Genomic DNA, 14,269 nt, shown 5'->3' on the forward strand with positions numbered 1-14,269 from the left:
AAATTAATACAAAGCCAAATTTAAAATGGATATAAATATCAAAGAACTCATAATTGAAGGCGGAGAAAGATCAAAGATAATTTTGTCCGGAATGGTTGATAGAATAGTCTTTCTAATTTTTTAATAGTTCAAAGAACTCATTACAAGGTTGTCAAAAAGGAAGATGATATTTGTAATTTTTTAAATAATAAGAAAATACTTGTAATTATACAAAAGCCAGATAAGGTGACTGCAATTTACCCAAATTAAAATCGATTCGCTTGTACACAAGTAAATATAAAAATGAAAAACCTGAAAAATAAAAAAAAGCCTCTTGTTGATCCATCTTTCTCGATGAAACAAACTCATGCTAGCTTGAATATTCCTGGTTTGCAGTATTCTGCATCCAGAAATTACAAGAATCTACAAGTACTCACACAATCGACCATCAAACCACTCCCCCAGTCCAGCACAATGATCAATTATAAATTGCAAGAATCTCTCCTTCTCCCATTCTCTTACAAACCGAAAACTGTCAAGTCTACATTCACAGAACAAAGCACCTGAAAACCATACACGAGAGAGAGAGAGAGAGAGAGAGAGTTGTTTCTCATGGTATATAAAGTTCCATGCTATCTATGTAGTAACCCACTTCAAGATAAACCATTTCATCATATACGATGATGCCATAGAATTTCACATTATAACGTCTATCATATTATGTTCTAATAATTCACTCACGTTGGGTTACAATCTACTTAGTTAGCATGAAATTTCCTGATATGATACAACATGGTTGATATTCATGGCAAGTATTTCTAACCTCAGAATTCAGCCTATGTAAAGTTTCATCTATCGTTATCAATGCGACAGGCCCCCTGCTTTAAAGCATGTGAAACCCAGTAGATAACTGCTGCCGCCCAATCTGGCAGTTCATCAGAATCATAACACTTGTACTATTGTCGGGTCAGTAGCATTTGCTTCCTCTGAATTTCCAAGTGAGAAGAAAGTCTAGCAGACTTCTTTCTTGTTTCCTCCAACTCATTCTCGAGTTCCTCAATCTATTTCATTACAAATGAGAAAAACAGCTAACATGTCTTAGCATGATGTAGATACAATAAATCAATATGCGTAAATTTTCTTTCTCAAGTAATAGGTCATTTGACCTACTCGTGCGGTAATATTACATGATTAAATAAATACTTATGTACCTTTCGTCTCAATGCGACTTGCTTCTCCTTGTACTCCTCACACCTATTTGAAAAGTTTCAAAGACATCAGGAAAAGCTGTGGTAGTACATAAGTTGGATCGGTTTCAGAGACAAGACTCTAGTTGTGTCTGATGGTCCAAGAACATAATCACTAAGCAGATAATAGCTTGCAAAAGAAGACGGCAGCAAATTGATATATACCAATGACCAAACAGCTTAACAAGTGAGACAGAACAGAACAGAAGACCAAATACTACTGATAAGGGTTTATCTTAATTTTGGAATTAATGGAGCACTTCCCAACTAACAATCATGTCACTGTGGCTGGAGAATAGTTATCACAACTATTGAAGACAACAAAAAGTTACAAGTAGACTTGAACAACTTGTACGAGTCGAATTGGAACGATCAATTGCTCGAATATAAAAATTGCAAAACAGTGCTCCTGGTTATGTCAGAGATGTCTGAATTTCACTACGCCTATGCAATTCAAGTGCAATCAGTTAGCAGCTTCGGATCTCTATTACAGCATAAAATTTATTTCTCCAAACTTTACTGGATGCAGAGATGACCTGCGCCACCAATCTAGCCAGAGTACAAGACATACTTAAGCTACTTTAGTCCCCAATATATTAATGAAATAGAAAAAGACAGGAATGATAAATTAGTTAATAATATCGATGCAATGAGTTTTCCAAATCATACAGATGGTGAGCACTATATTCTTGCAACTGTATCTCCAACCACAGCAACACCCTCATCCCTTTATGGCAACAAACGCACACTTGAAAATACTAAGATATCTGGATATAAAGCTATTCCTAGTTTCCAAACAGTCCCTTTATGGTGGCATGTCGTTCCATAAGGCCCAGGCAACTCCTCACATTCCATTGACACAGTAGGAGATTATAACTAACATGTAAAATATCTAGTTATGATATACTTATGGTACCTCATGAACAGCTGGATGTTCTCTTCACATATCTTGTCGAGTGATGTGGTATCTTGAGACATTTCTGGATGAGAACCCTGCAATCAATTCCATTAAACCATGATAAATAACAGAACAATTTGCAACATGTTATTTAACATTAAAATGTGCTTTAACTAGCCATCTTCCTAACATATCTGATATAAAACAATGATTTGCAAACTCAGTCAAGGAAAAGAAAATGCAAGACTTACAGCTTCAAGCCCCAAAATCGGCTGAACAGTTGCCAATTTGTCATGAAGACTAGTTTTGCCGGTGCTTCCACTTACTGCACCAGTCAATTGAAACTGCTGATTAGCAGGAAAAAGCATCAATAGGATAAATAGGACGCACTTGCTGATTCATTTGTACATTACCCTCTTTAACTTGAGGTTGTGTAGTAAATTGCTTTTTGACATCATTCTTCCTCATGCCATCAGGTTGGTGTCCTATCAAGTGACAGTGAGCTTTCCTGGGATTTCAGAAGAAATTGGATTCAAATAACATCACTTGAAATCTTAATCGTAAATAAACGAAATGACAATCATCACGTAAAGTGACACATCAAAACAACAGCAGCATATAAGCACACACATCACCATAAACACACAAAGGTGAGAGGAAAACAATGATTCAGGTATATCAAATTTCAAACAGATCATAGTTGTTAAAGGCACACGGCGCGTCACGGCATAAAGGTGCCCTGGAGCCATGATGCACAGCGAGGCACGCGCCTTTCTAAAGCACCGCGCATGTTTGCATAAATAAATTATACAATCATACATTAATATTTTTTAACATCAATATTACGCAAACAATTAAATATAAATATTAGAAATTATATTAATCATTATATCATAAAAGAAATATGTAAAACAACTAGGGAGGGATTTTCTCTTCATTTTCTGTTTCTTTTCTATTTTTCTTTTGTATTTTTCTGTTACTTTCTTTTAAAAAAAAGTTAAAATGTCTAAAAAAACACATTTTTTATGTTTACTTTCTTTTAAATTCATATTCCTTTTTCTTTTCTCCTTTCAAACGGAAAAAAGAAACAGAGAGAGAAATGAGCTCTACCCTTTTTCTAAAACACTAGTTCTGTGCCGCTGCCGATGTCCTAGGTCAGTGTCACCGCTGGAACCCTAGCGCCAGCGACACCTTCGCATACCCCCCACCCCCGCCGCCTGCTGTCTGGAGCTCCCCTTCGCAGCCCTGACCCTCGCCCAAAAGGGCTGGGCTTCTTTAAGGCGCTCTCTGCAGCCTGTGCCAGACAGAAAGCCCAGCGCCATTCCCTAAGAATGGTGCTGGGCTCTCGCTTCATGGCGCGCACATTTCCATGCTTTTAACAACTATGAAACAGATATGACATACACTAAAAGTCCATAAAGGAAAGCTATGGTTAAATATTAGCTGACACTGTTTTAGATAATTTAAACTGAGACCACAAGATAGAGCAGTATTGGCTGGAAGCGGAATTAATTTCTCAATGTGGTGTTTAAAATCTTGCTTTATTATGTTAAAAGCTGAAGTTTTACCCCTAATGTGGAAGCTCTTAGCAATTATTAACTGAGTAGTGGATATCTATGTACAAGCACTTAGACCCCAGGCGTTGCAAGAAGTATAAGGAGAGACTGTCTAGCATGGAAATCAAAATTGTCCGAAATGAAGTGAGAGTGACCCAACAAAAGAATCATCATTATTAACCAAAAGGCTTTACCAATCAGAAAGAGTAGCAATAAGCATAAGAATCATACCAGTAATCGTTGACCATTTGTTTCAACCTTGACTCGAGCTTAATAAATAGAATTGATCTCTCAAAATCCTGTTTGTCGTGTGTAGGTTCTATGAAATTCGCCTCAAGAACTCCTGCATGCCAGAAGTTAGTCGCAGAGCAGAATGAGAAATATATGCATGATAACCAAAGTATGGATCAGTGAGCATACCAACAACACCAAGTCCTCTGGAATTGCCATCAGCAGTGACTTTCCAGTATGGCTGTTAAGACATAGAATATCTAATCAACAGTTGAAATTGAGCAGTATTTATACCGCTATGTGATTTGTTGTTGGAACATTTTAGTATGTCATATTATTAGTTCATCATACTCAAAGTTTCTTAGGATGAAGTACAGGGCACACAAATTCTTTTTTACCACCAGCGTAAGGAACCGCATGATCAGTCAGTACAATGATATCAGGAAGGCACGTATAGAAATACAAATATAAACGTTGTTTTAAAATATTGAAATAAGAAACATGCAATTTTCCATTTATCAGCAAAGCATACCCTGATAAGACGATTTTTATGGTATACATTGAAGCCACAAACTCCAAGCCCAGGAGCTTCTTTGATGAAGCCAATTTTGGTCTCCACAGTGATCTGCTCCATCCATGAAAAAGTTAACTTATTAAGGTTTTCTAAACACTAAACACAAGTAACCACTAGTTTCCTATTTGCACCTTTATTAGCATGCAAACTTGGATGGTTCACTAGCAATTAGAAATTACACCAAAGATTAGATTTTCAACCCAAATCTTACCTAAATAAGCAAAAACAGTGCTTACATACATATGTATCTATGCATTCATGAACAGTCCTTACAAATCCATTTATGGATGCACCCATAAATGAACAGTGCATATCGACTACCAAGAACAGTCCTCACAAACAGGTGTATCTATCTACGCCTCCATGAACAGTCCTTACAAATATATTTATCTATGCACCCATAAAGACACAGCATGCAAGGGCCCTTATACAAATCCTTGTGACAGGTGAATTGGTAAAATAAATCTTTGATACTTTCTCTGTCTCATTCTGCTGAACTGAGCATTTTGGATACATATTTAATTAATTTAAAAGGGAATGCAATTTCTTTTAGTTTATCAGATTGGGTTTACAACTCATGGTTATTGAGGGCATCATTCTTCTCTCTGTTTCCAGAATGAGTCCAGTCATGTGGAGGACACCAAAGACAGAGGTAATTAGAAACTAGATAGTAGATCATTTCCATCCATACTGACAAAAGAAGGAAAAGGAAAATTGCTCTTAATTTAACAATCCATCATCCTCTTTCATCTATCTTCCCTCCCTTCATAATCATCTTCATATCGTACATCTAATCTCTACTTTAAATTACCCCATTAGCACGTTCCTCAAGCATATTCCAGGACCACTTCACAGACTTAATTGCAGCACTGCTGCAATCTGAACATCTATACTTGCCATAAAGCCACCACCATTCAGCAGCAGATCTGACCATCAAAGCATGTGTGGCCATAAATTTCCGCCGATCATAGGTCAACACAGGCAATACACTTTACTATTCAACGAAATACTTTTACATCTATTTTGGATATAGTTAGCATGATTAAGAAATAACCAGATAATTTAATTAGCATCCCGACATACAAATATGCGTGAATAGAAGACTGCCATGAGTCCAATAAAGGAGTATAAGCCAATTAAATCATGTCTAGAACTTTAGAAAATATATGCGCCATGTCAACATTGACTGATTAGACATCTCTCCAACAAGTACAGCTAAAGAAGATCTTCAAAAGGCAGGCACAGTATACACTCAAGCGAGAGTATTATTGAATAATAGACTCAGCGAGGTTTCCTGCAATCAACTTTGATTGGAGATCACGATAAAAAAACTTCAAATCAATATTAATCACATTGAAGATCTAGGAACTCAGGCTAAAAAGAGATCCTCATATGAAACTCATTCAAATAACATCATCTTATACAAAACGGTAGATGGAAAGCCCAGTAATTATCATTGGTAAAGTGAAGATTCATACTTTTCTTGAAGGAGATATTGGATGGGATCTGCTTTTTCATACCATAAAATTGGAATTCATTAGGACAAAAGAAGACTATCATTCCAGAAATCAATAATTTGTTCAGTCACCTTCCTCATTATTCATTAAAACAAACTAATGAAGAATGAGTTCAAATTTCTTGTCCTTTATTGCAGAGACGCAGCTCTCGTGTGAAACATGATTAACAAGCCAGCAGACGCGTTACCGCTAGAATACAATCAGATAGCTCCTACAGCCACCATCATTGCAACAAGTACCCATGAATGGCTTCATAACATCAACAGCCCCAGGAAAGCATCAATGCTTAATACAGGGGCAGACCCAGAAGAATATTCAGTGAGTCAAAAGAATTCTTCTATGGTTTATCAGTGTGCGCATAATGATTTGGGTTAAGGAATATTCAAGTTTAAATAGGAACTTTAATGAAAGAGTGCAAAACTCATGGGTAATAGAAACAATTTCAAGATTTAGAAGAGGGAGGAAATCCAAAGGTCTTGACTAGAGTGGTGGAGAATGAAAATTCATCATGTACGATTTTTTCACAAGATGAAGAAATGTTTGAGTCCCTACTAAGGTAATTGCTTGAACATGAATGAATGACAGTAGCTAACAGAGAAGGAGACGGGCAATGAGGGGAAAAAACTGGTTAAACCAGACCAAGTAAGAGAGTTCATTGAAGCCATCACAATTTTCCCAAATGTAGATTACATCCAGGTTTCTCGAATGTATACAAAATTAATATTATCATTTGATTCGTTGATGCACTTGCTCTTCACCTTACACTTACTCTGAAGTTATATCTAAACAAAAATCACCTACAAATGATTTGGTCACTACTTGGGCCAACATACCAATTAGTGCAGGTATAGGAACAGTAGGCTTGCATTACATAACATGCAAGAATGAAGAAGGCTTCATTTTACCTCATCAGACATCCAGTTCTAGCACACATAATGGTGCCATACCTCTAGAAATCATATTATACCCACTCAATACAAAATAATGGCATACCTCTTTGGGTGCTGGGCCAACCTGGGGGCTGTATGTGACTACCTTAGAGTGTTTCAAGTCATCCACAATACTGAACTGCTCGACAGGCTTCCCTCTTAAAATTATTCTGAAGTTCGTAAATTTTCTGAGGTACAATATTGATGAATATGCCTGAAAAGCATATAGTACCATCTCATAACCAAATAAACTGATTCAAATGATGGTGAAAACCTGCTCTAGAAACACAACCCATATAATTCTATTAGGCAAGTGTTCTATGCTCAAACTCAAGACATTTGCAAGAGTGTTGTATCTACACCAAACAATTAAGAATCGATAGAAATTCTTTCTCCATGCATAAGCCAGCTCTGGAATACCCCATTTACTAATAATTTGAAAGTGGAGATTCAAGTTTCTCATATAATGAAGAAAATTATCATGAAAAGTATTATAATACTGTCAGAATGAACATAAAATTCAAAACCTAGCTAAATGGAGGTAGAATAAGAATCCAATTATGCCTACTTAATGTCAGCTATTTCTTTCTTTCTCAAAACTACTTTCGCCATTACGTATCTTTCTGTCCTATCTTCCCAAACAAATATAAGATAGTATATCTTCCAATAGTATATATGCAAGGTATCCCCATGTTAAGCTTCTGTTTCAAGATAAGCATTTCTCTATTTACAGCTGATACATATCCTGAGCCAATCATGTGTTTCCTGAAAACAATATGGAGAAGTTAAGAACACCATACCCACCCTTAACGAATATCGAATACGGTAGGACAAATGAGATTGCATCTCAAGAACTCTCTTGTATGTTCTGGAAGCATTTCCATGATTAACTTCATCTCTCAGCCTTATATCCTGGACCAGTGGTAGCAAAAAGTTACTTCTCAAGAAAACATGAATGCTTCCAGAATGTAGCCAATAAGATAATAATTGCCTTTTGCCACAATTCAAGCACCAGGAAAGCAAGCACAAATAGTTGGCAGATAAGTGTGTCACAGAATACCAACTAAAAGTCAATATATATGGGGCTTCAAACCAAGAAGAACAGCACTTTATACAACCAGGATATTATGGGAGCCATAATGGCTTGAAGGGACTAATGCATGTCCAGTGCTGAAAGCCTGAAAGGCTATGCTCAAGTTGATTTCTGAGGAGTAAGGACTAACCTAACTGTTCCATCTTAAGTGGGGTAAAAAGTTCGAACCAATTAGGACTTTTTTGTCATATAAGTTTCTTGTGATGAGGAAAACGAAGACTGCAACAGCCAACACATGAACCTTCATGTTTGATATTTTAACACGTCACAGAACACCAACTAAAAGTCAAGATAATTGGGGCTTGAAACCAAGAAGAACAGTAGTTTACCAGGATGTTATGGGAGCCATAAAGACTTGAAGGAATAACACATGTCCAATACTGTAAAGGCTATGCCCAAGCTGATTTCTAAGGACTAACCTAACTGTTTCATCTTAAGAGGGTGATGAAAACTTCGAACCAATTAGGACTCTTTGTTACATATAAGTTTCTTTGCGATGAGGAAAATGGAGAGACTGCACCAACCAACACAGGAACCTTCATGTTTGATAATTAGTTTTATCATTCTTGAAGCCTCAGACTATAGCATTTTGCTGAATATCAGAAATATTAATCAGCTGACAATTAACTAAGTCAGAAATCTTACTCTTATCCATAGCCCAGCAACACATCAGAACTTCCCATTTTTTGCCAACACATTATATGCACTTCAGCAATTATATAAGCCAGAAAAAATTAACTTTTCTTCAACATTATGGAGCCAATGGCATATAAAATTCGCAATAAGAGTTTCTTGTAAATTCAGTCACTCAGAGAAAAATAACAGGTACCCTTACACTCGTACAACAAAAATATATGATCACACTCTCCCTAAATTTAATTGTATCTGATATTACGATGGTGTGTCCGGGATGAATTATAATGTGCCTTACAATAAATTCTGGACCAAAAAGTATAGAGTGCATGTTTCTCTTTTTTACATATAGAGCATTTATGATCTCTTAAACCAATCTAAAGAAATGGAAAAATATAACAAAATTTTTTATACTGTTTTATTGTGATAATACGTTAACACAATTTAAACTCGATTTATCGCAACCTTTTATGATTGGAATGGATGGAAAACTTGAAAATAGAGAGATTCAATTCCAAGTCTTTGCTAGATCATATGCTGGATACAAGAAGCAATTACGTAAAAAGCTTTGTTAACAATAATCAGAAGTCAAAATTAAAGCAAGAGGATATTATGCTTGTCTATCAGTGAATTCAAGTTCTCACTTCCAACAATAAGAAAGATTATGCAATATCAAGTCTGGCTACAAAATGCACATTAAGTATTTCTCAGACTGGAACAGAAAAACTTAACATACCTCGTCATCATCATCGAAATTCAGTTCATAAACACCTTCATCATTCATCCATAGGTTAAATATTATAATTTTCGTTCCATGTGGTCCAATATCATCAAACTGGATAGAACATAAGAAAATAGGTTCAAAACAATATTAACATGTAACAAAAAGCAACATAGAAAATAAAACCCAGGGAAGTAAATTTAAGTTAACTCTACAAAAACCACAACTGGCCTCTTTCAAAATTGTGTATAAGAAAAAAACTAATATTTTGTGAAAAAAATTTATGCAGGATTTTTGAGTGCATAAGGAAACTGAAAACATTATCTCGTGAGAATTATATTGATTACATGGCTTGGCAGGAAAACACTATTACTTAAGATGTAATTTTTATCCCAACTGTGTGCAACAGAGTCCCATACGTGGACCTGCCACAGGACCTAATTGGGTCACAAGGAGAGAACCCAAAGCAACCTTCTACATATAAGCAACTTATTCACAATGTAATGCCATTAGATTTTAATACAGTGCAGGTGCCTCCACAAGTATAATGATCCATTGTTTGTGATTATTAAGTCATGAAGTTCTCAGTTTCAGGCTCTTCTATGGTGCTGCAATTCTCATGCACCTGAATCCTCTAGGTAACTGTGTGACAAAGACTCTACTTCATGTTTCTTTACACAAGTGTCTGTCTGTATGTTTCCCCAAAAAGTATATTATTCTGTAGAAACTGTGCACATGACAATTATTATCAAGTATAAGCAAGCAATATTGTTTTAGGTGATTAAAACCTTAGAAAGAAACATGTAGCTATTAAACCTTCAACGTGATAAAGAATACTGATAATGGCTATGACGAAGCAACAACGCCTGATAATAGAACAAAATTGGTGTGTATAGATGGCGCATGTCATGCAGATGGAAACAAGTACAATAAGATTAATCTTTTAGCAACATTATACAAGGTTTCGGGTTAGCAATCATTCATAAAACAGTATGAATGAAGAACCAAAAAGTGAGTGAAGTAGAGTCGTCTTATTTCATGTAAACTGAACCTGTAGCATAAGGTCATCCTTTGACACGAAGGGAGACCATTCAAGGATGGTTTTCAAGTTACAGGACCAATTATCCTTGGAGCTATGGACTATAGGCTCCGCCCAATGGTCTGAGATATCAAAATCAATCTGCAATACCATCGCATTACTCGGAAAAATTGCAAACATCAAAGTCCTGATGTCAGAAAGTGCAGACTATAGCCCAAAAAGAAATATTCAGTGTCAAGAATCAAAAAGTCTACCATCGGAACAATCACATCATCTTGTCTCGTTCTCCGCAAAAATGTGTAGGATAAAAGACCAACACTTTGGGTTGCTCGACTGAATGATATAAGTGTAAACACAAGTCAGAAGCAGACCAATCACAAAGGAGAAAATTTGGATTAGTATGCGATAATGGATCACAAAGTTTAGCAAAATGTTAGTTGATCAGGGTCCTCGGGAATGAGAAATGCAAACTGATGAAAAAAGAAATTATGCCGAAGTGGAAAGAACACAATAATACTATCCATCCCTACCTCAAACCTCATTACTCACATGCATACATGTTCCAAACTTACCTTACTTTCTTGATATAAAGATCAAAAAACTCCAGAGGTATGACAACCACAAGTTATATGATGGGTGATATGTTGCATCAGCGGATAAAGGAAACAACTCAAGGTTAATAGAGAGGAAAAGAATACCCTGGTTGAGTTGCACGACTGAAAACAATCACATCAGCTCCTAGTCGCATGGTACTTGTTTTGAATCCATTACCATCTGGTATGAGAAGATATGGCTTTAAATTTCAGAAAATAGGCTTATAACCAAAATGTGATAATAGCAAATACACTTCTTAAGAATTTGATCGACTGCCAACCAAAAGTATGGTCTGATGTAAATATTCAGTATCTAACTGAGAGTAACTGAAAATTTTAATGAACTTTGTTTGGGAGAACATTGCAAAGAAACTATTGATTCTTATCAACAACAGAACAGGTCTAGCTGACATAATTCAAAGATGATAGCTAACTCTAGGTGGCACCCAAATTGGCATACATGCGCAGACAAGTCTTAGACCGGTCCCGGAAGGTGGGCATCCTAAAATAATTTATGCTGCTATTCGGTGTTGAATGAAAATAAAAACATCTAAGATGAATCCAATGTATGGCTAACTTACAATAACTAGACACTGCTGTACTTGATTCAATGTTATAGCAGTACAGCTAAAAACTGCCAGTCTCTGTATCAAAATCATAAAAGAATCGGTTGGGCAAAGAATGGATTTAGTACACCACAAATGGCAGACTTCACCAAAACTATGAGATGTATACACGAATTAGTAAGTTGTAACTGATACAGGTTATCCACCAAGAAAACACAAAGAAACGCCGGTAGTGGTTAAAGCAGCTTAGCAGAACAAGTTCATTACATTGACCAATTGTTGTGTTTGATGTCTTTGAGGAGTATCCCAAGCTCATGCACTTCCGCATGGATTCTGGATCCATTCCACCCCCATCATCTGCAAATCAAGTAGTGGTTTCTCTCCAAGTTCTATTAATACATTCACAAATGGTCATATACAAATTCAAGAAACACATTGCACGAATGCTTTAAGAGAAGGTAAGATTAGAAACATACTTCACCTTGGAAAAGTAAGGCAGGTGAATTGTCCTTTGAGTTATAAATCCTGTCGACCTTCACAAAAGTTGCCCCATTGCAAATCTGGCTTAAAAACACATATGAGTTCACAGTGATATAAAATGAGAAATTACAAAAGCCAAGCAAAAATAATATAATTCTATTTGGTTTTAATATGGTTATATATTTTCCATTTTGCCAGAGCTCTAAGACTTTCATAAAACCATGCAGATATCCCAATACCCTTATCATGGCTATACCAAAATAATTCCATGCATATGTTTAAACATTAATTAATAGCAATTAAGTCCAAGTTCTTAATGCATGCTCCAGCCATGGGGTGAAAACTGCATAACTGATTAAAATATGACTATTCATCAAGTTTCCAAAACTAAGGAAATGGTTCTTCAACTGGCCCCAGTATCAAGTGGTAAACCACACCCTATTAATTCAACAAAATCTAAGTGGAAATGCATGATCAAAATTTGAGTACAACATTAACAATGAATACCTCATCAACTGCATTGTCCAAGAGCTCAGCAATAGCTGCAAAAGAGATTGGCATGTCAGAAATTGCAGCAGAAACAACTGTCTCTCCTTCATGTGTTCCTTTCTCATACTTTTCCTACACTATTGACGAATCTATCTAGTGTATAGAATGCTAAATCTAAACCATTGATATCCTGATACTTCATGGACAAACTGACACAAAATCAAATGCATATAAACAAATAATACGACATTTTTTCTGCTAGTACTTTACTTCATGCTGAGCCTTCAAACTTTGAGTAACTGAGAGTGAATATCCAGCCTCTAGCCATCAATTAGACAGACAGCGGAACATCAGTACAAGCTGACATCAGAAACATTACCTCCAAAGGCCCATTTGTGAGAGGTGGCGTTGGAATGCAAAAACTTCGGGTGAACACGTGCATGCTCCAGATCACCTACAATGCACATTATAAACCCTAAATATAAATAAATAGATGAAACAACTAAGAAAGAAATAACAAACAAAATAAACTAGGACCTTGAATTATAGTGGATACGGTGGGGCCAATTTCATAAGCTCCGGCTCTCCAGAAACTTCGATTATCAAGGGGGCCATAACTCGCCGACACAACGTCGCCATTGTTAACAGCGCAGGCAGACTGAGTTGTAGTGGGTGGCTTCGTTTGTAATTTCGCGCCATTCGAAGTTTTACTGACAACAATCTTGCTGCTTCTAGAAACTTCGGCAGCAGCGTCATCTTCGTCGCTGCTGTCGAGGTCGACGATGTGAGCGGTGGCTGGGATTAGCTTCTGTTGTTTGGGGGGCATCCTTTGGAAATTACTGGAACAAAAAATAATTAAAAGAAAAGAGAAACAGCAATTAGGGACCGTCTTGATACACACCACAACACATGCACTAGGGTTCAAAATTTGGGGATTGAATCAAGAGGGCACCACAATCTTCATGGGGTTTCGAAGAATCATGAAAGGAGTCCAGTGGGTCTGGCCCCCAAAAGGTCGATTCCTTCTTCAAATTCAGCGAACGGAGGCTCCTGAACAAGGGATTGCTGCTCGAGCATTACACTGATTCTTGAATCCAATCAGTACTGCAGATGACCAACATTCAAGAAAACTTACACGGAGGAGAGGAAGAGCGCGGGCGGGGGATGGCAAAGTGAAGACTGGGGACAGAGGGTTCATGTACTTTTTATTAAATATGGAATTTAATCCAATTTATCTTATGTTATATGCTGTGTTTTACTCGGAGTTAAATTGTTGTATTTTAAATAATATAAGAAAATAAATTATTAATTTTTAAAAAAAATTATTTTTTATTTACAATATCATAAGAAAAAAATGCATCTTTTTCTTTTAATTAGTGTTAATTACAAGTCGTATATTACACTTTTTTTTAAGAAAATTTTTTGAAATTATACTTATACCCCTTAAAAATTCTTTATTTATAACTAAACCCTTTTTTTATGATTTAGACGAAAAATATTGATATTATCAAAATAATTTATATAAATTTTTAATTTTATGCCTCGTTTAACATTTTTATGTATATTTTTGTACTTACAAAATAATAAATATAATATATATATATATACAGTGACATTAAATCATTACATTTTTCTCTTTATAATTACGAATATGTTATATAGGAGTGCTAAATAAGGGGTAAAATTAAAATTTTATGTCATTTTTTTACTAATATTAGTATTTT

General features: G+C 35.9%; 1 protein-coding gene across 3 annotated transcripts; it reads right to left on the minus strand.

Annotated features, from left to right (window-relative positions):
* On the minus strand, window positions 455–13,737 carry LOC105165742 (protein MICRORCHIDIA 2-like). 3 transcript variants are annotated; one of them, XM_011084858.2, is made up of 21 exons: window positions 13,681–13,730; window positions 13,498–13,610; window positions 13,083–13,384; window positions 12,925–12,999; window positions 12,564–12,598; window positions 12,058–12,136; window positions 11,844–11,933; window positions 11,116–11,191; window positions 10,672–10,750; window positions 10,430–10,558; window positions 9,394–9,492; window positions 7,736–7,843; window positions 6,996–7,145; window positions 4,444–4,536; window positions 4,101–4,152; window positions 3,912–4,023; window positions 2,538–2,632; window positions 2,376–2,449; window positions 2,143–2,219; window positions 1,191–1,233; window positions 455–1,040 (listed from the first exon to the last, which is right to left on the minus strand). In XM_011084858.2, the coding sequence occupies exons 3-21, from the start codon at window positions 13,369–13,371 to the stop codon at window positions 936–938; spliced, it is 1,860 nt and encodes a 619-aa protein (XP_011083160.1). In that variant the 5' UTR covers window positions 13,372–13,384; window positions 13,498–13,610; window positions 13,681–13,730; the 3' UTR covers window positions 455–935. The 3 variants fall into 3 exon arrangements, with proteins under 3 accessions (XP_011083160.1, XP_020550496.1, XP_020550497.1); XM_020694837.1 differs by having other exon boundaries at window positions 13,498–13,737; XM_020694838.1 differs by lacking the exon at window positions 6,996–7,145 and having other exon boundaries at window positions 13,498–13,737.

The sequence above is a fragment of the Sesamum indicum genome, linkage group LG6, assembly GCF_000512975.1.
Source record: "Sesamum indicum cultivar Zhongzhi No. 13 linkage group LG6, S_indicum_v1.0, whole genome shotgun sequence".
NCBI classification, from domain to species: Eukaryota; Viridiplantae; Streptophyta; class Magnoliopsida; order Lamiales; family Pedaliaceae; genus Sesamum; species Sesamum indicum.